Source organism: Mobula hypostoma, chromosome 1 (assembly GCF_963921235.1).
Source record: "Mobula hypostoma chromosome 1, sMobHyp1.1, whole genome shotgun sequence".
NCBI lineage: Eukaryota > Metazoa > Chordata > Chondrichthyes > Myliobatiformes > Myliobatidae > Mobula > Mobula hypostoma.
In genome coordinates, this window is record NC_086097.1 from 139,276,406 (window position 1) to 139,296,579 (window position 20,174).

The following is a 20,174-nucleotide window of genomic DNA, read 5'->3' on the forward strand; positions in this document are numbered from 1 at the left end:
GTCCAGCTCTCGGCTCCATCCCTCCCCCTCCTGTCTTCTCCTATCATTTTGCATCTCCCCCTCCCCCTCCAGCTTTCAAATCCCTTACTCACTCTTCCTTCAGTTAGTCCTGACGAAGGGTCTCGGCCTGAAACGTCGACTGCGCCTCTTCCTATAGATGCTGCCTGGCCTGCTGCGTTCACCAGCAACTTTGATGTATGTTGCTTGAATCTCCCAACAAGTGCACCACACACAGAAGACAACACCACCGACATGGTCTGGAGTTCAAGTTGGCACAGAGTAGCCAAGGACAGCATGCTCTTAGATGGCTGGATCTTCACCATAGCTAGCAGCCCCCAAGGCTGACGTCACCCTTTCTCCCGGGCCTGACCCGATTCTACCCAAGGCCTGAACATTTATCCCCACCAACTTTGAATCCACATGCTCCAGATTCTCACCCTGGTCAGTTAATAGAATATAATCTGCTCTTCCCCTTGCAGGGCTACAGCTATCATAGTGGCCAGGTGACGGTGGAGACTGATGCCTTCTGCGGACGACACTCTGTCAAAAACCCGTATTATCTGTTTGACTTTGCTCAATCCCATCGGCCTGTCCTGTTAAACACCTACAATCAGGTGAGACCACAGCTACTTTATCTCCTTCCATTTGATTTGTAGAGCTTCAAAATCATTGGTCCTTGGTAGTGTGAGGGTTCAGCCCAGTTTAGGAGCAGGTCATGCTGCTCCTTTCTGCTCTGTCATTTCCTAATGTCATGGTTGATCTCAATAACTCTTCTCTCCCACACTGTCCCTATACCATTGATCCATTTAACAAATGAGAACAAATAGCATCTGGGATAGGAATCACATTGATATGCTGCCATGTGAACATAGAAATTTCTCCTCATCAGCATCTTAAATCCGCCATTCCAAGATCTCCAGCTAGGCTTAATGTCTTCTCATCTTCTACCCTTCTGAGAAGATTGCACATCAGCAAAATGATTCCAAACTCCACAGTAATTGGATTCATTTTATGTTTAATATATTGTAGCCTGACTAAGTAGTTCTGTGTTTTGTCTGCTGGAATACACTGAATTCTTGGAAACTGGGTCACTGTTTACTCTGTAACTGGATTCCTAATAATTGCTGAGGAGTTGAGATCATCTCTTGTAAACACCCCATCAGTGTTTGGTATCCAGTCTCTCACATGGAGAAAAATGTAAGTGCCATGGGGAAGGGCAAGGACTGGAGAAGAAGAAAGGAGTTTGAGAGAAATGGAGGAAAATTCTGAGCCAGAATTGATGTTTCAGGCTCTTACTTCACACTCTTGTTGAAGATAATTCCCCTTCTGCCAGTGTTCTAAAGAGATTAGAAAGGTATTCAGCTGTAGCTCTGAACTAGGGTCAATGTGGATGTATTTCCAAAGGAAAAATTTCAAGACTCTGCAGTTAAATGCTTGCAAACTATGTATGATTTTAAATATGAATTAATTTAATCAGGTGACAGATCTATATTCTACTCTAGGGTTAAGTCCCAATTACCAGATGCACATAGTAATTTATTTCACATTTAAAAAGCAGATTCTGAGATAAGAAATAGCAAAAATAGAAGTGTAGCTAATGTGAGTTTAACTATGCTTTCAGCTTTGTTTTGCATACAAAGGAATCTTGAGAAATTATATTTGGCTCTCATTGAGTTATGAAGAAGAAAGCAAAACACTAACCAAATATTTTTTGGTATCGTACAGCTTTGCTCAGGGGAATCAGTAAGTATTTCTTAAATTTTAATAATTTGGGATTAATTTTACACATTAAGTGTTACAGGTAATAACATAACTAATCATTTAATAAATTGCATGTTCTAAATGCTATTTACAAACAGTAAAATGATTTGAGATTGTTGTCCAGCCATTGAGAAACAAAGTTATTATTTTTATAATTGGGTTGAAATCGCCATGGGTATTGATAGACAGTGAAAAACTTTATTTGCATGTCATCTAAACATTTAAACATCTAAACTTCTTATCATTACGACTGTGCATTGAGGTAGAACAAGGGGAAACAATAACAGAATGCAGAATAAAGTGTTACAGTTACAGAGAAAATGCAGTGCAGGCAGACAATAAGGTGAAAGGTAAATTGTGATGTCAGGAGTCCATCTTAGTGTATGGGGACCATCTTATAATAGTGGGATTGACTGTCCTTGAGCCTGGTGGTACATGCTTTCAATCATTTCTGTCTTTAGTCTGATAGAAGGGGAAGAAGTGAGAATGTCTGTGGTGGGTGGGGTCATTGAGTACAGGTAAGTTTACAACAACCCTATTAGCATGACGGCCCACACAGTAGGATTCCTGATAGACTCAGCATTAGACCCAAATTTCCTCAAAAAGACTTATTGACAATTAGTTACTCTTTCTCACTGGGAAATGCACCATAACAAAACCAACAGTTCTAAAAAAAAGGTTCCCCTCAGGAAACTGCAGTCTATAACCGGTACAGAAGGGGTAGCACACTTTCAGAGATGCTGTCCTTCAGATGTGTCATTGAATTGAAGCCTTGCCCAACTCCCATGGCCTTGATCAGTGAACAGCAGCTGCTGCCCTCCTGGATTCCCAGCCAATATTATGCCTCAGCCAAGTAAACCCACCCCAAACTGACATGGAAATAAAGGCCAGGTCTAACTCCTTGAACTTCATCTACAAACTCTGAGCTGCAGAGTTTCTAAAATGCACCATTAGACCTAACTCCTCCAGACAGTTCTTTTCCTTAAATCCGTCATTCCTATTGGGGCAAAGGCCATTGACAACAGTTCACAGGAGCTCCCTATCCTGGGCCAGTCTTTCAATTTATCCCCAGCAGTAGCCCATCTTTTTGATGCATCCTTCCTCTTCCAGGCATGAGGTCTTTGGAGCTCTTGTTGCTGTTTCTATAGTTCTGGGTTTTTACGGGATGGTGTTGCTAACTCTGTGCCCAAACCTCCTCCTTTCACCGCTGGGCTTGGGATCATCCATGGTGGAGTTCCAGGACAGTTAAGGAAGGGCAATAAATGCTGGCCAGATCCCAAAAATGATCATAAAACTGGCCTGGGCTTTTGGTTGTGTACCAAGGCACTGTGTGAGTGAGCATGCTCTCTATACGATGACTACTGTGGAAAACATTATCAGCTGTAAAGTTCTCCAGGACAACCTGAGTCTGTGAAAAAGATTCAGAACAGAATCCATTTCAAATAGCCTTGTATTCCTCCAACTGTAGAGAATGCTTCCTGAATAATCACTTGAAAAACTCACTGGATAGGCCATCAATCTCCAGATGAAGGACTCTCCCTGATCTTTCTTATACAGTCTTTCTTAGAGATGTAAATCACAGAAGCATGCCCTTTGACGAAGTCTATGCTGACCAAGTTACTTACCTGAGCTTGTTTATTCTGTATACCTGCTCATTAATGCAAATTTCTCACCAGTCAATCATAGAAACATAGAAACATAGAAACATAGAAAATAGGTGCAGGAGTAGGCCATTCGGCCCTTCGAGCCTGCACCGCCATTTATTATGATCATGGCTGATCATCCAACTCAGAACCCAGCCTTCCCTCCATACCCCCTGACCCCTGTAGCCACAAGGGCCATATCTAACTTCCTTTTAAACATAGCTAATGAACTGGCCTCAACAGTTTGCTGTGGCAGAGAATTCCACAGATTCACCACTCTCTGTGTGAAGAAGTTTTTCCTAACCTCGGTCCTAAAAGGCTTCCCCTCTATCCTCAAACTGTGACCCCTCGTTCTAGACCTCCCCAACATCGGGAACAATCTTCCCGCATCTAGCCTGTCCAATCCCTTTAGGATCTTATACGTTTCAATCAGATCCCCCCTCAATCTTCTAAATTCCAACGAGTACAAGCCCAGTTCATCCAGTCTTTCTTCATATGAAAGACCTGCCATCCCAGGAATCAATCTGGTGAACCTTCTTTGTACTCCCTCTATGGCAAAGATGTCTTTCCTCAGATTAGGGGACCAAAACTGCACACAATACTCCAGGTGTGGTCTCACCAAGGCCTTGTACAACTGCAGTAGTACCTCCCTGCTCCTGTACTCGAATCCTCTCGCTATAAATGCCAGCATACCGTTCGCCTTTTTCACCGCCTGCTGTACCTGCATGCCCACTTTCAATGACTGGTGTATAATGACACCCAGGTCTCGTTGCACCTCCCCTTTTCCTAATCGGCCACCATTCAGATAATAATCTGTTTTCCTATTTTTGCCACCAAAGTGGATAACTTCACATTTATCCACATTAAATTGCATCTGCCTTGAGTTTGCCCACTCACCCAACCTATCCAAGTCACCCTGCATCCTCTTAGCATCCTCCTCACTGCTAACACTGCCACCCAGCTTTGTGTCATCCGCAAACTTGGAGATGCTGCATTTAATTCCCTCATCCAAGTCATTAATATATATTGTAAACAACTGGGATCCCAGCACTGAGCCTTGCGGTACCCCACTAGTCACCGCCTGCCATTCTGAAAAGGTCCCGTTTATTCCCACTCTTTGCTTCCTGTCTGCTAACCAATTCTCCACCCACACCAATACCTTACCCCCAATACCGTGTGCTTTAAGTTTGCACACTAATCTCCTATGTGGGACCTTGTCAAAAGCCTTTTGAAAATCCAAATATACCACATCCACTGGTTCTCCCCTATCCACTCTACTGGTTACATCCTCAAAAAATTCTATGAGATTCGTCAGACATGATTTTCCTTTCACAAATCCATGCTGACTTTGTCCGATCATTTCACCGCTTTCCAAATGTGCTGTTATCACATCCTTGATAACTGACTCCAGCAGTTTCCCCACCACCGACGTTAGGCTAACCGGCCTATAATTCCCCGGTTTCTCTCTCCCTCCTTTTTTAAAAATCATGAGGGACTTCAATGCATAAAGACTTGGTCAAGAGGTTCAGTTACTGTTCCAACCCAACATCAGAATGAAAAAGAGATGTGATCTAAGTGACTTTGTCTGTAAAATGACTGTTAGTACCAGACAGGGTGATTTGAGTATCTCAGAAAATGCTGATTTCCTGGAATTTTTTTATGCACATCAGCCTCTGCAATTTATAGAGCACGATGCAAAAAAACAAAAGTCAATGAGAGGTTATTCTATGGGCGTAAACACCTTGTTAATGAGAGAGGTCAGAGGAGGAGAGGAGGATGGCCAGATTGGTTCAAGCTGACAGGAAGATGACTGTAACCCAAATAACCATCTGTTACAACAGTGGTGTGCAGAAGAACATCTCTGAATATCAGATTAAAGTTTTACTATTCAGGTACCCATCCAAATGCCTTTTAAATGTCGTAATTGTGCCCTCCTATACCACTTCCTCTGGCAACCCTTTCCATCTATTCACCAGCCTCTGTGTGGAATAGATTGCTCCTCAGGACCCTCTTAAATCTTCCCCCTTGCGCTAAACCCTCTGTTCGTTAATAACACTTTGTGCCCTATCGACCGGTTGGAGACTGCCCGCTTATCGTTGCGGCTGTGATACGGGGTAGGGATGGATTTTAAGTCTAACAGTGAGACTCATAACAGAGTGCTCCTGCTTACAGGTGGTCCTATACCTGCATCAATTTGCTCACGTCTGTACAAGCCATGTTTCCGAAAGGGAGCAACTTCTTGCTGAGAACGATCCATCTGGGGAGGGAATCAGGCCAGGATTTCTTTGTGGATACTGTTTACATCGGGCAGCATGCTGCAACCAGCAGTCAAGAAGGTACTGGTATTTTGTATTTACAAACCTGAATGACAAACTAATGCTGGACAGAGTAGCCACATAATGCAGAATTCTAGTAGTATATGGTTAATGTTAATAACAAACCCTGGCCTTAGAAACACACAACAGGAGCTTCAAATACAGAGAGTCCTGTTGCTCTCTGCCATGTGCATGGTTCATCAGCTAAAGCACAGTTCCATCATCCATGCATCCCATGGTACAGGATGAGGGACTGACCCTGTGGTGTTGGGTCAGAGTATCCCGGGAATTATACTAAAGGTGGGTGAATGGAATATACCTTCACATCAGGCATGGTCTAATAGAGTGTTGAAGCAAGCTCAAGGGGCTGAATGGCCTCCTGCTATCCACCAGCTGCTGCCATGGTGTGGTTTGTGGACTGTTGAGTCCTGTCTGTGTTGGGTGAGCGGAGACCATGGTGCTCACAGCTGCCATATAGTGTTCCTGTACAGAGGCCCACACTTCGCGAGCTACCTTGTCTGAAGTACCCAATTCACAGTTTCATGATTGAGATGAAACATCATCGGGTGCAGAGACTGGCCCTTCAGCCCAACCAGTCTCTACTGACCATTAGCCCCCCCAACCCTAAATTTACTCCACATTCCCATCAACTTCCCCAAACTCTACCCCTCATCTATTCTCAAGAGGCAACTTACAGCAGCCAATGAACCTTTCAACTTCCATGAGATGTGGGAAGAAATTCAAGCAGCCAAGAAAAGCCCATGTGATCTCAGGAGTGAAGGTGAAGAACTTGCAAGCCACACACAGCACCAGAAGTCCGGAATGAACCTGGTCCTCTGGTGCTGTGAGATGGCCGGACTACTGACGATGTTTCACCATGTGCTCCCAGTTGTGCTGTTACCATGTTTCTGTTGGTATACTGTGCTGTTGGTGAGTGCCATTTTTAACTTGCAGATTCTCCGATGAGAACACTCCCACCACTGATTGCCGGAGGGATTATTATTCAGAAGTTCATCGTGACAGAGAATAGAAACATGAATGACGGTTCATCCACTGAATATGAGATAACTATGGTTCCCTTCAACTGTAGCTTCAACTTTCCTTTGCTAGAGATTGGCTTTGCTCAGGTGAGTTTGACATGGACCCTATGGAAACCACAAAGCTCAGGTTTAAGATGAGCGATACTTCCTACTTGCTTCTAAGTGTAGCTCTAACACTCTAACACAGCAGCTGCATTTACACCCAAAACTTCCGCTCAGTGGCTATACTGTGTTACACCTACAGCACACACCATCGTAACTTACTTCGCCAACACTGGGTTGCAGAAAGTGCAGACACAGCAGGAACACCTCCCAGACCTGCTGCCTCTGTTAGGTAAAGGGAACATCATCACCTGCAGGGATCTCTCCCCCCACCCCCACCACCACCAACAACCCATGCAAGTATATCATCCTTCATTGTTACTGATCTGAACTCTGCTCCACAGCATGTGGGAGCACCTTCACCTGAACTGCAAAACCCAAGGCAGTAGCTCCATGTGCTCCTGAAGTAGCTGATACTAGAGTCAATGGGACTAGAAACTCAGTCCTGTCTGTTACTGGAATTGATGGGTCAAGAACCTCGCTCATGACCATTACTGGAGATGATGGGACGAGAACCTCACTCATGACCGTTACTGGAGATGATAGGACAAGAACCTCATTCATGACTATTACTGGAGATGATGGGATGAGAACCTCACTCATGACCATTACTGGAGATGATGGGACGAGAACCTCACTCATGACCATTACTGGAGATGATGGGACGAGAACCTCGCTCATGACCGTTACTGGAGATGATGGGACAAGAACCTCGCTCATGACCATTACTGGAGATGATGGGACGAGAACTTCATTCATGACCATTACTGGAGATGATGGGACGAGAACCTCACTAATGACCGTTACTGGAGATGATGGGACGAGAACCTCACTCATGACCATTACTGGAGATGATGGGACGAGACCCTCACTAATGACCGTTACTGGAGATGATGGGACAAGAACCTCGCTCATGACCATTACTGGAGATGATGGGACGAGAACCTCATTCATGACCGTTACTGGAGATGATGGGACGAGAACCTCACTAATGACCGTTACTGGAGATGATGGGACGAGAACCTCACTCATGACCATTACTGGAGATGATGGGACGAGAACCTCATTCATGACCATTACTGGAGATGATGGGACGAGAACCTCACTAATGACTGTTACTGGAGATGATGGGACGAGAACCTCACTCATGACCGTTACTGGAGATGATGGGACGAGAACCTCACTCATGACCATTACTGGAGTTGGTGGGTCTAGGGCAACTCTCCTGTTTGCTATTGGAGTTGACAGCTCCAGAACCACCTTCCCATCTGCAAACTCCATTTTATCCCAGCTCCTTCTAAGCACTGCCATGGACTTCTGATTACTCCATCCGCTGCTGGTAATCATCTTTTTCACTAAAATTAGTCCTACCTTTCCTCTTTCCTATGAACTGCTTCCCTATCAATCTCATTTCCAAGAGAAGTTGTTTTATGAACAAAATTTCCATGGCTATGAAGCTGTTAAATCTCTGAGCAGATTTCCACATTATACTCTTCTTGTCTACTCACCTCCAGAATTAACGTGGCAGGGTGGACCATGACATACTGTAATCCTCTATGATCCTGTGATTCCCCCACCCCAATCTCCCAGCTAACCCCTGTAAGGTGGAGACTCCTGGGTGAGCACAGGAGACCTAACAGGGCCAGGCCTACATTGTACACCACAGACTGCACCATTTTACACTCCTCTCCTTCTGCCAGAGGGCTCTGAGTTGCACTGGCAAAGGTGGAGGAGAGTTGCAACTGTTAGACAGTTCTCTGCAGCGGACTGCTGGGATTATCCTGGAGCTGGTGGATGCAGGGTGCATTTTGGGACAGGAACCGTAAAATGTGTCTGCCAGCCACTGATGGTGTGCATGACATGTTGGTGTAAGAGTTCCGTTCTGATTCCAGTGTTTCGTTGCATCCTCCCTCGGAGCAAAAATTCCCAGGACATTCCCTATTATCTTACTGCTCCCCTGTGGATCTGTGCAACATTGGTATTATTGGCTGTGACAGACTGCGGCTCTCAGGTTTTCCCACCTCTGTTTGAGTGGAGATTGGGAGAAGCCCTGGACAGGGTCAGAATTCTGTGTTAGGAAGTATAACACATGCAGCTACTGTTTGTCTAGATTGCATTCAACAGCTCTAAGGACAGGGCTGCCTACAGGGGATCCACCTGGCCAAGTGAGTCCATTATAAGAGTGTGGAGAAGAGAGGCAGCATCTCCTCCCATCACTGGCACCATGGACATTCAGGCCTACGGTCAGCTGCTGAAGGGTGAGTTATGAGGGCTGGAAGGCTTTGGACACCAGCTCTGAATCTGCTTACCTGCTGGGAAACCTTGTCACATGGCAAACTGTTGAGGCCAGTTCATTGGCTATGTTTAAGAGGGAGTTAGATATGGCCCTTGTGGCTACAGGGGTCAGGGGGTATGGAGGGAAGGCTGGGTTCTGAGTTGGATGATCAGCCATGATCATAATAAATGGCGGTGCAGGCTCGAAGGGCCGAATGGCCTACTCCTGCACCTATTTTCTATGTTTCTATGTTTCTATGTTAAGTCTGGGATGTTCCATTGGTAAAGTCCCACACCCTGGGATAGTTCTGGATCTGCAGGTAAACTGGCGTAGTGGAGTTACAGGGTCATACAGCATGAAGACAAGCCTCTGACCAAAGTGCCTCCTTCAAGCTCACCTTATTTCCCAACATTAGGCCTATAACTTTCTAAGCCTTCTCTGTCCATATACCTGTGCAACTGTCTTTTAAAAGTTATTGTATCTGTCTCAGCCACTACCCCTGGCAGTTCATTCCACGTACCTATCATCCTCTGGGCCTGTGGGAGGTGTGTCCTGTCACACTCAGCCAGCGATGTTTATGTCTTGTGGACGAAACCAGGACACACACAGCAGTTTACAAAGGAACAGCAAACAAGGTCTATTTGCTTTGTTTCCTGGTAAAACCTCAGAGATATTGGCTTCAGTTTTACCTTCTGCCTCACTTCAGAACAGCCTTGCCTGTCTCGATCGCCCGCTGGGGTTCAGGCTTGAAATCTGATCCTGTTCCCTGACGTCTGAGCCTGTGCATTGTTAGTTCAATTCGTACTCCTGAAACTTGTGGTCGCTGTCCAGGCAGGTTGTGGTCAGTGCTTGCAGACTAGTCAGACTATAACCCAGCTAAGACTACAGAGTGAGCACCCACCCCCAGCACACCAGAGAACCCTCAGCCTGGACAAACAGCATGACAAACTGTCCAGTCAGTCCTTTGCCATGAAAGAGGGAATAGGTGGGGCCACAGTCTCAGCAGATACCCCACCCACCAACTCAACTACTGGAGTTACCAGAGGGATCAGGTGGAATGGAGAGGGAGAGAAAGAGTGCTCAGCCCTCTGGGAATGGGAAGATATTCTAGCAGGTGATTGGATGGATAGAACCTGTGTTAGGTGTCATTTTAGGATTGAACGGTTGGCACTAACAACCATGAGGACCTTTGCTGTTCCTGAGAAGGTAGTAAGTAAGACAAGGTGAGGGGGAGAAGAACATTTCCAACGGCAAACCCCAGCTCACCAGCTGCCAGGACCAGAACAGACACTTCCACAGTGGGAGAGTGACTGGAGGAGAGGGTGCTGGTCACTGGGGAGCTGGAGAGATACTGGAGGAGAAAATACTGGGCTGTAGAGGAGATGCATTGCCATACACTCCTGGACCTCTGTACCACTCTGATGTCTGTTTTTGGTTTTGAAGGATTGCCAGTCAATATCTCTACCCTGGAAATGCAGTACAGCTTGCAAAGCATTCCTGAGATTGGGACTGTGGCCGTGCAGGGGGGAGGCAGCTGCTCCAGTTACCACTGGATAGTGACGTGGCTGAACAAGGTTGGAAATCAGCGCTTGCTCCAGGTGAGAGGCAGACCCAGGTGGGACAAAAACAACACATCGTCCAATCTCCTGTTCTGACTGCAGTGGAACCAGGTGACAGGCAGATCTGGACAAGGGTCTGAGTGGCTTCATCCTTGTCACATCCCTGTTGTGTTCAATAGACAATAGGTGCAGGAGTAGGCCATTCAGCCCTTCGAGCCAGCACTGCCATTCACTGTGCTCATGGCTGATCATCCACAATCAGTACCCCTTTCCTGCCTTCTTCCCATATCCCTTGCCTCCGCTATCTTTAAGAGCTCTATTTAACTCTTCCTTGAAAGAATCCAGAGAATTTGCCTCCATTGCCTTCTGAGGCAGAGCATTCCACAGAACTACAACCCTCTGTGTGAAAAAGTTTTTCCTCAACACCGTTCTAAATTGTCTACCCCTTATTCTTAAACTGTGGCCTCTGGTTCTGGACTTACCCATCAGCGGGAATATGCTTCCTGCCTCCAGCGTGTCCAATCCCTTAATAATCTTATATGTTTCAATCAGATTCCCTCTCATCCTTCTAAATTCCAGTGTATACAAGCCCAGTTCATGAACTTCTCAACACTGCCCAATGTTGCAACTGGTCTGACCAGATGTATTGGATGTGATTGAGGCGGGAGGGTGGGGATAGGTTTTTAAACACTGGCCATAACTGTGAGGGTCCTATTTGGCCCCTGTTCACTTTAAGTGAGTCACGCCACTGTCACTTCTCAATCGTGGTTCTCCATCCTGTCATGTGTCACCTCTTGATCCATGGTTCTCCCACTTGGAGAACAAGACAGCTGGTGCTCAGGTATCCGTTCCCTCCGAGTCCTTCTGCATATTGGCCATTCCTTCACCATCACTGAGTCGAAATCTTGGGATTCCGTACCTGATGGCATTGTGGGAGCACCTTCGCCTGAAGGGTTCCAGCAGTTCCAGGAGGCAACTCACCCTCACCTTCTCAAAGGCGTCAAGAATGGGAGTCAATGCTGGCCTCACCATAAATCCCCAGATCCTGATTATGGGAATGTATGGGGCTGCTGCCAGGAACTCCTGGTGGAATTTGTTGGATAAAATCAAATAACCACAATTGGATCGCGACACTAAAAGTGTCAGATGTTGAAATATCTGCTGATCCTGTGTTGCAGGTTAATGATTCAAATGTTCACGGCGTCGATGCAAGAATCACCGTCACTGAGAATAAGCGCGGAGGTCAGTTTAGTCAGCGGCTGATTGGAGACCTGTTCCGCACACCACACGCTCTGCCCCAGGTAAACTCAGCAACCTCGCCACACAAAGGCAGGGAACCTCGGCAAGTTGAGTTTATTGTCGTGTGTGCAGACACGGGGAGGTACAGGTACAGTGGAAAACCTGCTTGCAGCAACACCACAGGCACAGAGGTGTAGACCACACACAGAACGTAAACCGTACCGAGCAGTAAAGAGAAAAACAAAGTATTAGTACAACAAAAAGCAGGCAAGTCCTTGGTAGTGCAGTGAGTGGTCTGTAGTGTTCTGTTGCTGAGGTAGGGTTAGAGTTGTATTGTCCTTCAAGCCTGCTTTGTAAGGAGATATGGATATACGTATATTTGTGCATCCTCTCCATACACCCTCTCGTCGCACACCATCCCCGCCTAACCATCAAATCCCTTCACCCTTCGAAGATGCAAAGCACAGCACCATACAGCTGTGCACACCTCACACCCGAAGCAACTGGGAGCTGAGCGTTTCACTTCCATTTGTTGCCATTGTTTCCCATAGTGCAGAAAGCATGTGTCGCCTTACCACGAACTAGGTCAGTGTCCTCTAAAACTGCAGGGTTCTAATAATGCTCTGAGGTCTCCAGCAATGAACAAGAACATCCACGTGCACACACTTTGTCCTTCTCTCAAATTCAGAAACACTCAACAGACCGGCAGCAACTTTGGAAAGGAAGAATGAGCTGACGTTTCAAGTTCTACGAAAGATCTTTGTCTCTCCACAAACACTGCCTGACCCGCTGTATGTTTTCAGTGTTCTTTTCTCTTTCAGATTGCCAGCAGCTGCAGGGTCTGCTTTGGGTTACATTTCCTGGATGATCTGGTGGATCATAGTTTTAACTGTTGGAAATAATCCTCATCCCAAACTGGCAAGGTCTGTGTTAGATCTACAAATCAGGTTTCTGAGTTGGGAAGCAGAGGTTTGCAGTCCCTGCAGGGGAGTTCACCAGTTCTACCCATCTCTGAACATTCACCATGACCAGCTCACCTTCCAGTCTCACAGAGAATACTCCATATCTCCTTACAAAGCAGAAAAGCCCATTTGGTCCAATAAACACATGACAATACCCAGAGCAATCACATTCCTATTAATTATCCCTGTGAATTATTTTCCCTTCACTTCTATCAACTCCTCCCAGATTTAAAGTTCAAAGTAAATTTATTATCAAAGTTTGTATATGTCACCATGTATTACCTTGAGATTCATTTTCTCGTAGGCATTAGAACAAAGGAAAACAATAGAAACTACACACACAAACTGACAAAGAAACAATATGCAAAAGAAGGCAAACTGAAAAAAGCAACAAAACTAATAATAAGTAATTAAGTAAATACAGGAAATAATACTGAGAACATGAGTTGCAGAGCCTTCGAAAGTAGGTCCATTGGTCAGAGTTGAGATGAGTGAAGTTATCCATGCTGATTCAGGATGAAGGAACTTATCCTGAACCTGGTGGTGTGGGACCTAAGGCTCCTGTAACTTCTTCCCAAAGGCAGCAGTGAGAAGAGCTTGGCCTAAATGGTGGGTTCTATCACCCACCTGTACACTAGGGCACATTAACCCACCAACATGTTGTTGACATGGGGGAGAAAATGGGAGCACCTAGAGGAAAACTCAGGGAGAACTTGTAATCTCCACACAGGCACCACCAGAGGTCGGGATCAGACCCAAGTGTCTGAGCTGTGAGACAGCAGTGCTCACCGTCACAGTGTGAGTCAGTGGTGAACGCAGCTGCCCCACAGGAATGCCAGCTTCATAACAACTAACACACAGAAATTCCTGGAGGATCTCAGCAGGCCAGGTAGCATCTCTGGAGGTTAATAAACAGTCGATGAAGAGTTTTGGCCTGAACCGTCACTTGTTTATTTTCCTGCATAGAGTCTGAGTTCCTGCGGCACTTTGAGTGTTTTGCTCAAGGTTCCCAGCATCTGCAGAATCTCTTGTGTCTCTTCACAACAACTGGGCGCCTGTGAGCTTCACTGTGCAGTGACGCAAACTATCAGGACCACCTGGTCGTTCATGTCCTTTCCTTCCCCACAGGTTCAAGTTTTCATCAACAGCATTCCCAGCAAATGCTCTGGAGATTGTGGATACAGATGGACTTCTGCGAAAACCCCCGTCATTACAGGCATCAGCCCCAGCAGAGGTATGTGTAAATTCAGGGACTGTCCAAAGGCCTGTTGTGTCTGAGCTACTCGCAGCAGGTGTACCCTTAAAACACTGGTGACTGCCATAAGGGATGGGGGTGGGAGAGGCCAATTTTCCCCTGTAGATTCCACCACTCAATTAAACCATGGCTAATCTGTCGGATACCGCTATTGTTTCACAGCACTAACACCTTTTCTGATCAATAATCTGCCTCTTGCACCTGTCCCAGTGGGTTACCCCAGATTTCGGCCCTACTCTGTGTGATGAGCATACAGGACATGGAACGGTACAGCACAGCACAGGCCATTCGGCCCTGTGCCTCTCGAACTAGGGGCAGGATTTCAGCAGAAGAAATCACCTATTTCAGCTGGAGAGGAGGTGGAATTTCTCGTCTCAAAAGGGTTGTGAATCCTCTGCCCAGAGAACAGCGGAGGAGGGGCCAGTGACTGATGTTCTGGGGGACTGTGAGGGGAGACTGGCATTGCAGTCATGACCAGATCACTGGAGCAGACTTGGGGGCTGAATAGACTACTCCTGTCGTGTTTCCTCTTATTATGTTCCAGCTCCAGGTTCATCGCTTTCCACCGTGGGCACAACCCTCAGTACGGCCCCCTCAAGCCTGCAGTGACTGTGACCAAAGAGTAATTTTGCCCTTTGCTCCCACAGGTTCCTCTGTTTCAGGCACAGTCCTGACTATATCAGGCTTCCGATTCGCCAACAGTTCAAAGACTGACACCACCCGCGTTCTGGTTGGAGGAGCCGAATGTCCAATCACAGGACTGACTGGTGAGCTGGTGCTTAAAGCTAATGAAACCACTGGGGTGAGTGGGGGTAAATCCTGGAACTGGTGTCTCACCACATACAGGAGTCGGTACAGTGGATCCTTCCTCCTGTGGGACAGCTGCAAGTCTGGGATGGTAAACTCTAGGCAGCTCTGGAAGGAATTGTTCCTGGGTTTCTTTAGAAGCACAGGAAGAGGCCACATTTCCATCAGTCAGCTGCCTTTAGTGATCCCATGCCCCCATGCTGTCTGCATCTCATTGAACCCCAAATGTTTTCAAATTCCCATTGAAGGTGTGATTGTCCCTGACTCTCCCTGTGGCAGATCACACCATTCACACTCGGCCTGTGAGTAACAGTGTTCCCCCACTCCCCCTCTGTGTGTATTGGTGAGCTCAGGATCAGGTGAGCGGAACACTGGGATTGAGGAGTACGTTATTGGGTTTGGGATTGGGCAAGTGGATCACCTGGATTGGGAGTGGATCGCTGTGACTGAGGGGTGGATCTTTGGGTATGGGATCAGGCAGGTGGATTACTGGGGCTGAGGAGTGGATCGTTTGGGTTTGGAATTGTGGAGTGGGTCACTGGACAGGTTGGTGATGCTCTTCAACTCACTTATTCAGCCATTCTTGGAGGTCCTTTTATAATTGGTTCATGACTTAAACAAGTGACTTTTTATGTGGTATGACAGCACACTTCATCAACAAACAGTGAATATACAGGGATTGCAACTGAGCAAAACATACCAGAGAGGCTAAGCCAGATACGATGCGATCCCAAGACGCATTGTGGGTATTAATAGAGACTTGTGGCTTATTCAAACATGAAAGCAAAGTCCTGCACTTTCTGTAAATCTGAAGTGAAGCCAGAAAATGTTGGGAATGCTTGCAGACCAGACAGGGTGTCTGCTGAGACAGAGAATTACCGTTTCACGTCAATAACTTCTCATCAGAACTAGAGCTAAATTGGAGATTAACATGCAGAGAAAGAAGTTAGGGAAGAGCACAAGGGGAGTTCTGTGACAGGCTAGAAGACAAGCGAGAGACAGCTCAGAGGAAGGTGCTAAGGGGGCAGTAGTGTTGGAAATCAGACTGGGCAATTAAATAGCTGGAGTAGCACTTGAATTCACTCTGGAGGGTTATAGTAATGGGAAGAATCACCTCTTGTTGATTGATTTTGATGACCTGATTTCTCTTTTGTTTTACCATCAGGTACTGAAATGACCTGTCTGATCGGGCCACCCAACATCACAGTGGCTCCAGTTACTGTCTACATCACCGCACTTGGCTTGGCAAAGCACTCAGGCAACCAGACATTCACTTTCACCTATGAGCTGGAGGTAGCCGGCATTTCCCCTTCCACAGGCAGTGCTGAAGGTAGTGACAGTAAAATAAATGAGCAGCCAATTAATTCACTGTTCATCAATACTTATACCTCTGCATGAGTGGTGCACAGCTACTTAAGTTGACCAAAAATTATTAATATTGAGTTTGAAGTTTCCAGCGGACTACATTTTGTGTGAGGTTCACCTGTTTTCATTGGACTTGCTGGAAGTATATATGGCATCTGGCAGCTTTTGTGTAAAAATTTCGATAACACGAGCTTTTTATTTCATTCTGATTGAGGCATAATTCTAAGATAACAAGTACACGAGTTGCTCTCACTTGGGCATCAGATTTCACTGTGAAACAGAGCAGCAGTTTAACAAGGTGGCTAAACTTGCAACAAATAGCCAAAAAGTGGACAATTGATGTCTTGGATAGGGACCTTTCATCTCAACCTATAAAGTCAACGGTCTATTTCCCTCTAGAGGTGCTGCCTCGCCCATGGAGGCTCTCCAGCATTTAGTGTGTGATACATGTAGTTACCGAGTGTGCCAAGGATCAAACCATGCTAGACGTTGTAATAAATCTTCCAGAGGATGAACTTCAGAAACCTCAGTGTTGTCTTGCTGTATACAACCAGTTTCACTCAAGCTAATATTTACTCATCCATTAACATTTTATTGAATACAAAAACGAGGAACTCGGAAGGTTGAGCAGCATCTGTGGGGGTGAGAGTTGGGAAATGCATTGTCAAAGTTTTGTGTTGAGACCCTGCCTCAGATTCTACTGTAGTAAATGTGCTTTAAATGGATGGCCTTTTTAATTGTGGATTTAGGTGTACAGGGTACAGGTGATTAATTACAGGCAGCAGAAAGGTACAATCAGAGTGTTGGTCTTTCTATGACTCCTGGATGTCTGTATCTGCCTGTCCTGTCAATGACTACAGATGCCTGTACCTAGCCTAACCTGTGTGTGGCTACTGGTTCCTCCACTTGAATAACTGCCATTAATGGGTCTTATCCACTGAGGCCCAGGCCCTGACCCAAAAAAGTGATTTTTTTAAACATGTAGATTGTTTTCCCAATCATGAATAAAGCTCACAAAGACCTGTCCTTTACAGAGTCATTACTGGCCTCCAGATCTCAAGTGAACTCTGCAGACAACACCACAGTATAGCAAACTCACTGTGCAGAGAAAGATGTGATCTTAGTGCTTTGATGTGCAGCCTGTCCCATCAACTCCAGCCTGGGGTTACTCACACTGATGTCAGAGAAGACTAAGATCAAGTTTAACTTTATCTCCATGGCATACAAACCCAGGTGTATAAATGCTGTGAAAATTAGCTTTTGCAGAACATTATAAACACAGCAAACAGAAGTTAACATAAATTATACACATAACTTAATGATATAATAAACAATCACACTTGTGTAAGACTGAGGCAGAGAAGAAAGAAATATAGACCGAGCTAGTGTTAGGGTTTTTCAAGTTGGTTCGAGAAACAGATGGTGGTGAGGAAGAAGCTATTGTTCAACTATCATGTGTGAGTCTTCAGGCTGTTGTACCTTCTGCCTGATGGCAGCATTGAGAAGAGGGCGTGGTCTGGATGGTGCCTCTCTGAGACATTGGCTCTTGCAGATGTTCCTGTTGGTGGGGAGATCTGTACCAATGGTTGAACTGGTCGTGTCCACCACTCTCTGTAGCCTCTTGCATTCCTGTACATTGGAGTACCCATGCCAAGCTGTGGTACAGCCAGTCAGAATGCTTTCCACTGTACATTTTGTCAGAGTCCTCAACGACAACTGGATCTCCTTAAGCAACATTTCCCTTAATGTCAGAAAAACTAAAGAAGTGGTCATTGACTTTAGGAAAAGGGGTGGTGCATGTGCTCCTGTCTCCATTGAAGTTGAGAGGGTTGAGAGCTTCATGTTTCAAGGAGTAAACATTACCAATTGCCTGTCCTGATCTAACCATGTAGACACCACAGCCAAGAAAGCTCTCTAATGCCTCTAATTCCTTAGAAGGCTAAAGAAATTTGGCACGTCCCTGTCGACCCTTACAAATTTCTATTGACGCGCCATAGAAAGTCTCATTGGCATTGGAGTTGGTTCCTTATTGTCCATGTACTGAGATACTGTGAGCAGCTTTTCTTGCACACTATTCATACAGATCAATTCAAGTTCTGGATGATTAATGTCTTGGTGTGGCAACTACTCTGCAAGTGACCACAGAGAGTTGTGGACACAGCTGAGTGCATCATGGAAGCCCTCCATATCCACACTTCTCTCTGCCTCAGTAAAGCAGTCAACTTAATCAAAGACCCACCCACCCCAGCCATTTTCATTTTCCCCTTCCATTGGAAAATAGATGTAAAAGCCTGGAAGCACGTAACACCGGACTCAAGGACAGGTCTACCCTGCTGTTATAAAAGTTTTAATTAGTTCCCTGGTAAACTTTAAATGAGAAACCTGACCTCACAAGCTACCTCATTATGAGCCTACACCTTATTGTCCGCCCGCACTGCACTCCCTCCCTATCTTTTTACTCAGCATTGTCATTCAATTACCTTGTTTACAACACACTGTGCAATGAATGTGTCTGTATGAACAGTGTGCGAGAAAAGCTGCTCGCTGCATCCCGGCAAGTGGACAATAAGGAACCAGTTCCAATGCCAATGAAACCTCTAAGGAAGTGGAGATGCTGATGTGCCATCTTCATGGCTGACAAAGACAGATGCTCTGAAGTTCTCACCCACCCCCAGGCACATGAGGCAGCTCACTCTTTCCACTGCAGACCCTTCTCAGTGTTGGCCTTCACTCCGAGGTGGTGGACATCTGGACAGTCCCGAAGTGATGGTTAATTAATGGGGGCTGAGGGTCAGAGTGATGCATGTCTGGGTGTTAGGTTGGTAATTTGTTTGTTACGTGTGGAGATTGGAACACAGCCGGAGAGTGGATCACTGGAGTGGGTCCAGTACGATGACAGGATAGCTCAAAGGGCTGACTGCTCCCTACAGCACCAACCCCTGGATGGGCCGTGAGTGGCAGCACTGGTATTTGAGCCCAGGCTATCATCAACTCTGCTGGCCTTTCTGTTTCTGCTCCAGGTGGGACCGTCCTGACGATATCCGGCTCCGGTTTCCCTCCCGGTGCAACAGTTCTCGTCGGAAAGAAGCCCTGCCGCCTCCTCACGCTGAGCCCCAGTGAGATGACCTGCAGTACGCCGGCTGTGAGTGGTCCGTGGCCCCTGGAGGCAGTGGAGGAGTGGGTCTGGATTGAGTGGAGGAATATGTGTGTGCTGGAGTGTGACTGGCTTCTGAGTCTCACTATGCCTGCTCCCCTTTCCCCCTCGCCTGCTATGTACAAGTGAATGTTGTGTGTAAACCGGCTCCAAGCCCCTACAGCATCCCTTCTCCAAATAGAGCAACCTTGCCAGTTCACAATCCCACTGGGATGCAGATATAGCATCCCCATTGTTTACATCCTTTCACTTACTAAGAGTGCATATCTGACTGTAATTTATTGATGTCATTCTGGAACACAATAGACACATTCCTGTCTATGTAATTATATCGAATGATTGCGATTTTAGCAATGAAATGAACCCATTTATTTTTGGGGGATACTCCACTTATCAACGAAACGTCAAAGAAGGAGGGTGCCCACCTGATGACCCCAATGACGTGCCTACCCTCCCTCCTTGTCACCACTCCAAACCCACTGCCAACATCAAGAGTGCCAATTTACCATAGGGGTTGAAACATCGAGTCCTAGTAGCTCTACTTCCTGTAACGGGCGTACGTGGAATTTCACACTGACATTTACCTGGCATTCACTCAGTGTTACACAAGGACAGAGAATGCCTTGGATAAAGAGCCCCGTCATCTCAGGATGACTCTCTGTAATAGCTAGTTTCAGCCCTGTTAGAAAATGTCTGG

At 46.2% G+C, this 20,174-nt stretch overlaps 1 protein-coding gene across 1 annotated transcript in view; it reads left to right on the forward strand.

The window, feature by feature from the left end:
- Positions 1-20,174, forward strand: part of LOC134344349 (fibrocystin-L-like) — a 231,377-nt gene that overhangs the window by 39,652 nt on the left and 171,551 nt on the right. Inside the window, 8 exon segments of the mRNA XM_063044033.1 lie at positions 480-614; positions 8,972-9,119; positions 10,580-10,734; positions 11,874-11,996; positions 14,025-14,130; positions 14,799-14,918; positions 16,124-16,288; positions 19,344-19,465. Of these exon segments, the coding sequence (XP_062900103.1) occupies positions 480-614; positions 8,972-9,119; positions 10,580-10,734; positions 11,874-11,996; positions 14,025-14,130; positions 14,799-14,918; positions 16,124-16,288; positions 19,344-19,465 (1,074 nt within the window).